Source organism: Berghia stephanieae, chromosome 1 (assembly GCF_034508935.2).
Source record: "Berghia stephanieae isolate SIO BIC M18660-M18661 chromosome 1, UCSD_Bste_1.3, whole genome shotgun sequence".
NCBI classification, from domain to species: domain Eukaryota; kingdom Metazoa; phylum Mollusca; class Gastropoda; order Nudibranchia; family Aeolidiidae; genus Berghia; species Berghia stephanieae.
In genome coordinates this window covers 80,384,879-80,397,378 of record NC_088360.1, presented here as the reverse complement: position 1 = coordinate 80,397,378, position 12,500 = coordinate 80,384,879, and the positions used below count along the sequence as shown (strand labels likewise).

General features: G+C 35.2%; 1 protein-coding gene across 2 annotated transcripts in view; it reads right to left on the bottom strand.

Annotated features, from left to right (window-relative positions):
- Positions 1-12,500, bottom strand: part of LOC144958535 (peroxidasin-like) — a 110,421-nt gene that overhangs the window by 44,842 nt on the left and 53,079 nt on the right. For both annotated transcript variants that reach the window (XM_078890577.1, XM_078890585.1), the window contains exon 5: positions 700-771. In XM_078890577.1, coding sequence (XP_078746703.1) covers positions 700-771 — 72 coding nt within the window. The remainder of the gene's footprint in view (positions 1-699; positions 772-12,500) is intronic.

Below are 12,500 nucleotides of genomic sequence, written 5' to 3'. Positions count from 1 at the left end.
GGCCCAATATATCAACCACTGTGGTTGTTCATGTTGCTTCAAATGTGTTTGAGAGGCAATTAATCACTGAACCTGTGACAGTTGGTGAGCTGTTTGGGAACCTGTCGTGCAGAAACCTTTTGAAATCCAAGCTTAAAATGGACAATACCATGCAAAATTATTGGTGAAATATCTAAGATGGAAGCAATTTCCTTGATTTTAATGCGTCTTTCCATCCTTGTCATGTCAATGCAGTCAATGTATTCATCACAGGCAGCACAGAGGTCTGCCAAAGCATGGCTCAACTTCGAGGCTGGTGCGGCATCTTTTAAATAAGCTACACCAATGGCTAATTGCTTTTTGGTCATAGCAATGTCTACTTATACGGCAACACTATTTAAAAAAAAATGAATTACACTTTGAGCATTTCCATTTGCATGAAGAAATGCTACAACTCCTCTGACCTATCTCTTTAACCAAATTTCACTGGCAGTAGCCATCTTCTTATGGCTCTCTATATATTCAATGGCAGTGCTGAGACTTGATGCAGAGATGCACGTTTAATAATATTTTGCACGCCGTTTACAGACTTAAACTATTGATTGGTTCAAAAGGTAAGTCACTTTTTACATTAGATTACGAATTGCCTTCGTAAATTAAAGACAACTGGTGCCAAACATTTATTAATGATAGGATATCTGATTAAAACCACTGACTTACAGTCTCCTCAGGCTGTGGTTGTCTGCAAAGATACCTTTGGGAAATTGAGATAGAGCATTACTGTGAAGATATCTGAGGAACAAGCAAAATAAATAGGCCTGGGTTAACTGAGTTATATACATTAATAAGAAAGATGATGATGATGATCATCATCATCATCGTCATCATCATTATCATTATTATCATTATTGTTATTATTATTATTATTATTATTATTATTATTATTATTATTATTATTATTATTATTAATTCCTATTATTATTATTATCATCATCATCATCATCATCATCATCATCATCATCATCATCATCATCATCATCATCATCATCATCATCATCATCATAATCATTGTATTCTAGATCTATTATTATTATTATTATTATTATTATTATTATTATTATTATTATTATTATTATTATTATTATTATTACAAGTGTAGAACCCGCAATTTTTGTGGGAAAATAAAAGCTCAAGATAGAACGAACAGACGCTCATCTAGAGTCTTATTTTAATTAATTTTCTACATTATCATTGCGGAACGAATCTATTAACCCTCTCCTTACCAACCAGAGGAAAATCGTCACATTCCGTTACGATTCAACCAGCACTTTTATCATTCAGATTTCACTTGTATATCACACAATTTAAAGAAAAATGTTTATTATAATGATAGCTACAAAAAACGTGACATTGTGTTGTAGAGTTCATTTTGCCGATCAATATTATGCATAGAATGTATTTGTTGCTTTTCTGTTTGAGTTAGAAAAAAACTCTATTTTTGTGTTGGGTGGGTGTGACATTTTGGGGAAAATTCTGATGGCTGGTAAGGAAAGGGTTAACAGATAGAATAGAGTCGAATCTTTTGAGCCATCAACTATCAAAATCGATCAGTTAATAACGTCTGTAGATGCGCGCAAATGAATTGGCCTGCACACCATAGACGGTCACGTCTATTGTTCAAACTATGAATTTTGACATTACTTGAGTGTAAGAAAAGTGGCAAAATGTGGTGAGCCTACTAAACCTGTAAAAGTAAACGAATTTCTAAAAGTGAGTGACAGATTGGGCATCCAGAACTCGAATGTAATATAGATATATATATTCATGCAATACCGATCTATCAAACCAAATAGGAAAAAAGATTGATTTAGGTGCAAATTGAATCATTTACTTCCATTGAATTGTCGAATCGAATAGGTACCATGTCAAATCGGCAAATCGGTTTTTAGCAGACGACAAACTGACAGGGTTGCCAGATTATTTTTCAACAAAATGCCAGGGGAAGACTCAAAAAATGCCAAAACACTCAAAAAAATGCCAAAGTCTGTTGACTCCCACCCCCACTAAGAAAACTACTCACTTTTGATAGACAATTTACTATCATATCCTGGTGGCTTGCGTGTTTTCTTGTCTTTTTTTTTTTTTTTTTTTTGAATTATACTAAATTTCCTGTTGGGGTAATTTTTTACCTACTGACTACTAAGTGGAGTGCTAAACCACTACACCACGGTTGGATTTTAAGAATGAAAAAGAAATACATTAACATGAAAGGTAAATACGTAAACAGTTAAATAATTATTGACAATTAAGAAAACTTACTGTTTCGTGTTTCTTATGATGTTTTTTGTTGAATCTGGTTCAAGTGCAGAGTAAAGGTGTCATTTGAAGTATGATATACAAGAAAAAAAATGCCAAATGAAAATGCCAAATGCCAAATGATTTTTCTAATGCCAAACGGTTTTCAAAAATGCCAGATTTTTGGAATCTGGCATTTAAAATGCCAAACTGGCAACCCTACAAACTGATTCTTCCGATTGGACAGATAAAATAAAATAAATTCAACCATGTTATTTGATGTTGTGTTAGATTTTTTAAAATTGATGTTTTGCTTGTTTCTTTTATTTTTAAATTACTTTTGACAAACGTATAATTCCGATTGGAGAGATGGAAATAAGTTCACTCATATTGATTTATTCCCTAAATTATTAAAATGATTTTCAAACCTGAAGTAAACGAATGTTACTTTTGTAGTTAAAAATCCAATCTGCCACTTCATTGGTAAAAGACAATCTGCACAACCTGGAAACAGCCTTTCAAGTGTTCTGGCAAGGCATAATTAACACATGATTGCCAATTTAATTTAGCATTTTAAATTCCAAATTTACGATTTTTGGAATTTTTAAAGCCGCCTACCAGGAAAAATAGAATAGCTTTGCCGTTTGGCATTTTTTGGACATTTTTTTCACCGTGTGTTAAAAAAAATAAAATTATTATTACTTTTTGTTTTGCAATCTAATTAAAGAATAAAAAAGAATACAAAAAAAAAAAAAAAAAAAAAAAAAAAAAAAAAATTAAACAGACAGGTTGTTAAAATTAGTGGACTAATTGACTTCCAACTTCATTACAATCACATTCGCACCGATTTTCGAACCAATATTAATCTTTACCCCTTTCATCCACCGTGGCTTGTGCTCTTGAGCACGTTGCCGGTCAGCTGTCTCCACGAATCACGATCCTATGCGGTGCGCATGAAATCTGTGTTGCTTTTTAAATCACATTTGGCCATTCTTAGGTTATTTAGATAAGTCACCCTTTGTCTTCCTCTAGCTCTCTTTCCTTCGATCATCCCAGGTGTTACCAACTTTTCTATTCCGTCTCTTCTCCATACATGTCCCAGAAACCGTAACTGCCTCTTTCTGATGGTACCGCTCAATATTCTTCCCATTCTCACCTTCTCCAACACTTCCTCGTTCTTATACCAGTCTGTCCCTGATAGCCTCAACATTCTTCTATACACCCACATCTCAAATGCCTCTAACCTCCTCGTACATTATTTGTCAAGCGTCCACGTTTCACAACCGTATAAAAGGGTACTTATAACATATGTTTCTACTACTTTCATTCTGGTCTTCTTCTGGTCTCTGGTTGTTGTTTGACACGACTGATCGCATTTTATGGAACACGTTTTTTGCTATTGCTATTTTTTGTTTTATATCCTCTATGTCACATGCGTCATGGGCAATGATAGTGCCTATATATTTAAATGTCTTTAGTAAATACTATTTACGTCACTGCTCCGAATTCGGCTTTTCAACTTTTCACGCGATCGATCTAGTCAAGATGAATAATGGCTTCGAAATGGAAAGGCAGTTATGACAACGCTCGCAAAATTTCAGAGCAAGTGGTTAGAAGAATTCCCGTGACTGAATAAAGCGTCAGATGGTAGACAATTGGTTTTTACAGGTAAAAGGAAAATGCCTAAAAGCCATTTTAAATTAATTCCATCAACAAGGGTCTTGGGTTTTATAAAAAACATATTGTTCGTCGTGAGTTTACACAAAAACCTGATGTTAGAATTGCCCCGGAATTGGGCATGCACTACTAGTACATTAAACATTAGACGATAAGTGTTATTAAGGAGAATTTTGAACAGTTGATGGGCAGGACATCTTAGAATATTAAGTCGTGTTTACCTTTGCCCTAAGACGAGTATGTCCAAAAAGGATTTTTTGGGCTACAACATATAGGTGAATATATAGAACTACACTTGTTTTTACTTGTTTGTATACTGACTTGTGCTTTTGACTGCATTCTAATCTTTAACGTTTATTTCGATTTTGACATAAGACATAGTCACGTGTTCACTTAGGCAAACCACTAGGTTTTAGATATTTTGATTAAATCTAGATAACTTCCGCCTAGGGCACTTTCCTCGAGTTTTTGTTTCCACTTCCTACCCTATCCCTAAAAGCTCAAACAGATACAGCCATGCTGATGTACACTTTTCTTGTTTTTAATAATTTTTTTTTTTTTTTAATTTAGCATTGGCTTACCCTCGATACTAATCATTTTCTTAACTTTTTTGACATTTGGCATTTTTGTGTGTGCATTTAGCAGTTTTCGAGAGTTGATTTAGTATACACCAATAAAATAATCTGGCAAACCTGAGTTTCAATAACAGTAATAATCTTTATCTATTGTCCACAAAATGGAGTGTAATATGTAAGTTGGTGTTCCGTTCGAAATTTTACACTGTGACCTTGCCGAGTAGAGCTTTTGAAATCATGGTATCTGCCAAAAACAAGGGAACGTCACTTCCATTTTCGGCAATAGGAGTGTCCAAATACTATTGACATAGTCCTCGATGGTTCCTTTGGATGGCCAGATTACATAGTAGAGAAGTGCGCATCCACTCAAGATCACAATCACACGAGCAGAGACATTTTCTTGCAGACTTCTCTGCAGAGCGACTTTTCGTAGTAACAGTAACTCATTGTCACTAAATAAAGACGTCGGCAATAGCGCCAGTTCATATTTGAAGAGAGACTCCTTGTCAAAATCTCGACAAGCCAGTAATCCCATGAGCAATAATAGATCAAACTTGTGTCGCAGCATAAAATTTTGAACGGCACACCAACTTACATTACACACTCATTTGCCTGCTCCAGCCTCCCCCAGATTTACAAGCAACAGATTTTGGATTGACGAAGTTACCAGCAACTAAGTCAATTGCTCCAACCATAGTGCCAAGCAACACATCGAGTGTACCACCCGAGTTGTTTGAGACTATTCAATGCGGAAAACCTTGTGGATCGTCAAAATCTGACTGTGTTGCCGCGCACCTACCATGCACAATATTTTGTAAATGCCATGATCACGAGAGCTGTCGAAATCGCCATTATCAAGCTGCTTCCGTAACAAGCGATGAGTCAAGCGACGAAGACATTGATGACGAGTGATTTAGTTTACCAGAGATACATGTCAGATATGCCGAAATCTGTCAAGCCTCAATTCTTGCTTGCACTGAGAACAAAAACGCACTTGATCAGCAAACACTGTGTGGAATTAATGTCCAAGGTTGTAGCCCAACCAAGTGAAAAGCATTTGTTTATAACAGGATACGAAAATGTTTCTCTCCAAATTTAAAAATGGAAAAGTCACCAGAAGAACAGACTTGGAGACGAAACATGAGGAAGCGGATGTCATTATGATGCAACGAGCAATGCATGCTGCTTTACTGGCCAATGTTGTTAAGGTGGTTGGTGACGATACGGATGTTTTTGTGCTGCTAGTTCATTTCTACGACAAGCTTGACTTGGACTCCAACCATTGCTCTATGATGATGAAAGCTGCAAGTGGGGAGCAAGGACTTGTTGACATTGGGAAAACTATGTCGAAAAATCAATAAATTACGCCTTATTTTCTTGCAGCGCGCTATCGGATGTGATACTGTGGCTAAACCGTATGGTATAGGAAAAAAACACAGTCATCAAAGTTCTTCACAGGGGACACAGATTGGACATGATTGGAAACACCAGTGACAGCTTTGAAGATGTTATAAAAGAAGCCACATTCTTCATAACTATGCTATTGCGTTGACGATGAAGCAACTATGATGGCGCCAAGTACCAAGTTTGGCTGAAGAAAACAGGAAAAAATCATGAAAAGGGACCCTGACTTGAAAACTGTCCCCTCTACCTTACAAGCGTTCCGCGATAACACCAAAAGAGAACACACCCAGACAGCAATTTGGTACCATAGTCTTCGAAAAACTCCCCAAGATCTACAACCAACAGATTTTGGATGGAAGAAATTAACAGCAACCAAGTCACTTCACAGTGTCAGGCATCACACAATTATGCCACCCGAGTTGTTAGAGACTATTCAATATGGATGTTCTCCTGAAAAACTTTGTGGATCATCAAAATGTGGCTGTGTTGCCGCGCAGCTTCCATGCACAATATTTTGTGAATGCCATGATCAAGACAATTGTCGAAATCGTCTTTATCAAGCTGCTCCTGTATCAAGCGATAAGTCAAGGGACCAAGACATCGATGACGAGTGATTTAGTTTACCAGAGATGCATGTCAGATATATGCCGAAAATTGTCATTCTCCTTTTTGGCCTTCAGTAATTAACAATGTAATATGGTAAAGGAAAGGAAAACTAAAGACTCAATACAAGGCATGGTCCCTCATTATGTAGACTCTCCCCATGTTTTTTTTTTTGTTTTTGTTCTTTGTTTTTGTGATCTGACACCTTTCTCCATAATTGTCAATTTTCATTATTCCAATTATACTTTTAGAGATGTATCAACTTAGATATCAACAAATAGCATAGATAGCCTTGATTCTGTATTGGTCTTGTAAAGACTTTTAATTTGATGATACCAAACACGGCAACATTTGGGTCATTTTACGAGACGACCTTAGAAGTGACCTTTTGGATATTTAAAATGATATTCATTTGTCAACTATTCGGTCAATTAAAAAAAAAAAGTATTTTGCATTTAATTTGACTAAATCTTTAATTCTGTATAATATAAAATCATTTTTGAGGGTTTTAAAAATGACCTTTTCGTGACCTTTGTGACCTAATTTCTCAAAAATGCTCATTATGCTCAAGGCAGCATTATTCAGATATTATCATCATTCATCATCATCATCATCATCATCATATATCAACATCATCATCATCATCACCTTAATAATGATAATATTATTATTATTAATAATAATAATAATAATAATAATAATAATAATAATAATAATAATAATAATAATAATAATAACAATAATAACAAAACAACTACCACTACTACTACTACTACTACTACTACTACTACTACTACTACTACTACTACTACTACTACTACTACTACTATTACTACTACGACTACTATTACTACTACTACTACTACTACTACTACTACTACTACTACTACTACTACTACTACTATAATACTATACTATATAATAATAATAATAATAATAATAATAATAATAATGATGATGATGATGATTATGATGGTGATGTTGATGATGATGATGATGATGATGATGATGATGATGATGATGATGATGATGATGGTGGTGGTGGTGGTGGTGGTGTTGTCGATGGTGGAAGGGGTGGTGACACAATTTTGATAATGAAATGATTAACTAAGGAAATTGAATGTTTACAACATTCTAAATATCCCGCTTTAGAAACCGACAATTTGCACGACCATAAGTTGAGCATTTTCACATCAATCATTGACAATCGCTAAGTTACAAATACATATCACGTTGATGTTATACAATAATTTAGGTATTTAGTTTTATTATCTAAGTGATCATTCGTATAGGAAGTGTTACTGCGCTTACATTCCGAAACAAACAGTATTCCCACAATATCTCATGTATAATGTAGCTGAGAGCGTGCGTCCTAACGGATTTAAGACAGTGGAAGCAAGAAAAACGGACAAAGTTACGGGCGGGTATTTTTGAGCGAAATGCTCCGTATAATTTCACATTAATTCAGACGACAGTATTAGTTATAGATTTGTTTGGTTTGCATTCTATTTCTTTACGAAACATATCAGATATATTTTAATGATGTTTTGTTCGTGTTTTTAAATTTCGTATTACATCAATAATTTTTTTTCTCCTTTTAGTGGTATCTATATTATGGCCAACTAAACTCGTCATTTTTACTTCTGATCAAACAGTTTATATATATGCATATTATGGATTAGAAAAAAAAAAACAACAACAACAAAAAAAAAAATAACAAACGATAAAATCAAATTATACACAACCCTTGTAAAATCCATGCTTATATATAACTGCGGAACATCGGTACTGACTGGAACCGAAGAGCAAAGATTAGACAAATTCCATAGAAAGCAACTGAAAAGAGTCCTGAATATATGATACCCCACAAAAATAAGAAATAAAACACTATGAAAATTCAATGAAAGACCCTTATCCATTCAAATTCTGGAGGCAAGATGGTGGAATTTTGAACATATACTCAGAAGAGATGAACATATCAGCTAATAAAGCCATGAATACGTTTTCACCCCATCTGGACACATGAAATATCAAGGCAGACCACCCACGTCAATCCACACTGTCCTGAACAGAGACCTAAACGGCCTTCAAAATAACAATAACAAAGAATTATAATCAAAGGAAGACCTTATGACATTAGCATCCACAGCAAGAGACCGTGAACTGTGGAAGGAATTGACAAGGATGATTAGAGATGCAGCCAAGGCGTCCCGATCGGATGATTAGGAAGCGAAAGGCCTTAAGTCAGAAAGTCATAACTTATGTATATATATATATATATATATAATATTATATATATATATATATATATATATAAAAGAGAGAGAGAGAGAGAGAGAGAGAGAGAGACAGAGAGACAGAGAGAGAGAGAGAGAGAGAGAGAGAGAGAGAGAGAGAGAGAGAGAGAGAGAGAGAGAGATGAAGAGAGGGGGTGGGGGGGGGGGGGTGATTTAGAAATTTTGCATATATTGTGTAAGATTATATTTGATAAAAATGACAAGCGGGCATTTACCCGTAACGGAAACTTAGACGGCAGACACTATATGATCAAAAGGTCATCTTGTATAAGCTGGAAAAGATAAAATATTAACTCTGTTGATGAATGAGTTTTAGTTGGGTCTAATACTTGTCAGATGACAGCTGAGTGTGAATATATAGTATTTATATCTCATTATTTGACACTGTTTCATGAAGAGAGCAAATTTTTCAGCCGTCGAGACAATTTCCAAATTAAAAAAATGTTGGGTCCTGACATCACCCAAAGGTTAATGCAACATAATTTCTACAAACAATTTTGTCGTAAAAAATCCGCATAGACGCACACGCTTTGGGGCACGCAGGCACCCCCCCCCCCACACACACACACACAGACACACACACAGACACACACACACACACACAATGTACATACACATTTGTGCGTACACACAAAAAACTTACAAGATACAAATGAATCAATCAACCAATCTTAGAAAGCTATCAACTTGACAGCAACAAAGGCGGCCTTCATATTTATTTTGTGTCGACAATTGTAAAAAAATACGGTAAAAGTTACTGTTGGTTAATCCGCCCAGCGGTGCCCATCAGTTAGTGTGTTGAATGGCGTACAATTGTCTAATTCTTGGGGCAAATATTTGCGGGTCTGATAACGGAATGCAATAATGGGCGTGTTACAACATCGTTGTAATTGGGCAATGTTTTGCGTTGGTTTGAGAGTTTTTCCATAACAAGAATGAGCCCATAACAATAAGGGGTATCAGACCCGCAAGTAGGTACACGTCAGTCTTACTCCTTATTTAAAGATAAAAAAGGCTCTGATATTTGTAACTTTGATTGACTCTTAACAAACCGATATTATCTGTATTATCTATTAATGCATTACATAATATGTCGGGTACTGGGTAATGTAAATGTTGCTGCTCGAAGCTCGAAAAAATAAATTGTTAACAGATTAAGAGATATATTCACAATTGACTATTCCTTTTTCAATGAAGCCATGACCAAAATAAAATACCTTGACAAGACAGAGAGCCAAACACTCTTTAGTAGAGATGGAAGACATTGCAAAAGTGAAACAATAAAGCATCATTACACTATCCAGGTGAAGCATTCTTTTTTCTCCAAGAATCATCCATTTATCCGATCACTTTACAATATGATATGCCGATCCAGCTTGAATGTATGTTTTAATGTGTAACTTGGTGGTCTTGTACTATAACACTCACATTCGAACCATTAAGTCCCGAGTACCACATTATCTCATTCGTCTGTATTGTTTCATTCATCCTGTTTTGTTGATAAAGGGGAAACCTGAAACAGTCCATTTTATCTGTTTTCGTATATTAAATTGAAGCTTACATTCAATTCCACATTGTTATATTATATGTCTGGTGATCGTAAATAAAATACGTCATGCAGTGGAAACGTTCCACTCTCAAGCAGTCTTCCTCAGCTATGTCGGTAATGCATATCAATTGAGTATCAATAGACTACAATATGTATTTATTAAATAAAAATAAAGTAGAACACATTCAGTCTGTGCTCTTTTAAATTCACCGCCTCTATTGGATCTAATTGATCTCGCCAAATTATGTGGAACGTTGTTGAAAGCTGATCACGTATGAATTACTTGAATATAGCTCTTATTCTGCATGTTTCATTTTATTGGCGTGTGAGAATTTAGTCATACCAGCGCATAGGGAAATGAGAATTCAAGGTCAAAAGCATCTGTTGATCTTGTATGTTATGAGCTTATTGAGAAAGTAAGGCAAAAAGACTTCTTGCAAAAGACTCCTTTGATGTTTCACCAAGATGGTTGCATGGGATTCGACAAGACCTGATTTTGCCTGATAACAAATTCTATCACATTATAACACAAGGAAAAGATTTATATGTATAAATAAGTCTTTTTACAGATAAAGAGATATATTCACAATTGACTATTCCTTTTTCAATGAAGCCATGACCAAAATAAAATACATTGACAAGACAGAGAGCCAAACACTCTTTAGTAGAGATGGAAGACATTGCAAAAGTGAAACAATAAAGCATCATTACACTATCCAGGTGAAGCATTCTTTTTGCTCCAAGAATCATCCATTTATCCGATCACTTTACAATATGATATGCCGATCCAGCTTGAATGTATGATTTAATGTGTAACTTGGTGGTCTTGTGCTATAACACTCACATTCGAACCGTTAAGTCCCGAGTACGAGTCCAACAGTGGACGGCAAGTAATGAGTCATTGGGAAAAAAAAAATATCCTCACATTTTAAAACTATAACGGGAATGTAAATTAATGAAGAGCGGGACGGAGTCATATCTCACCTTGACTGTTTAAAGTTAATGTTGGCAAAGCGCTTTGAGAATATTTAGTGGATATGACTTTACATAAAAGCTTTTGTTGGTGTGTTTTAAAAAATACAACTACCCAAAACATTTCAAGGGATAATGAACAGGGCAGTGTTAATTGCATCTAATTCTCCGGATCGAATATGATTGATTTATCGTAGCTCGAGTGATACCTTCTATAGAGGTAGGAGAGGTCAAGGTAACTGACCGAGGGAAGTCAGTCATTGGCCTCTTATTCCACCAACCTGATATTCTGTCGCTTGAGTGAAGTTCTGTTTCACGCTATATCACATTACCTATAATATCACATTACGTCACATCACATGCCTTGAGAAATAATTATTCTGGAGGAGAAACATTCCGGCTATTTTAGTTTCTTATTTTCTAGAGAACCATTTTCTTTTTCTTGTCGACGCCAGATGCGAGTTGTTTTTCTTCGAAATCAGAGAATGCAAACACACACACACACACACACACACACACACACACACACACACACATACATTATATATATATATATATATATATATATATATATATATATATATATATAATGACCTTGCATAATTAAATCAAGATAAACAAACAACAAAAACAGAACAAAAACACCCTTGCCCAAACACCTAAAAATTAACATCTAAAGATAACGTGAAAACACAATATATTTTTTCGCTGATGGTTTGGTTTATTATTATTTTCTTTTGTTGGATCCTTTAAAACGAATATAAGTCGCCCATAATAATGTTCTATGTTAGCCAATCGCTTAAAACAAATACTTAAAGTTTACAATTACCCAATCAATGCGATCAGTCAAAATCGTGTTAAACTATCGCTTACTCTGACAGTTCTCAAAAGCTCCAGACAAATATTTACAGGATAATTTGATTACAATCATTAAAACAATAACATTTTCTACTCCATCATCCTCGCCGTTAGACGTCGGAGAACGAAAGCGACATCTCTGTATCTCTTGGCTATTCCACCAATGCTTATCTCCTCTGGATCTCCCAGTAAGAAATCAACACAAACGAACAAGTCGGCTTTTACAAAATGACGTATACGTCTTTACAGATCACGATGGTAAAGATTACTGGCTGAGTGGAAAGGTGTCTC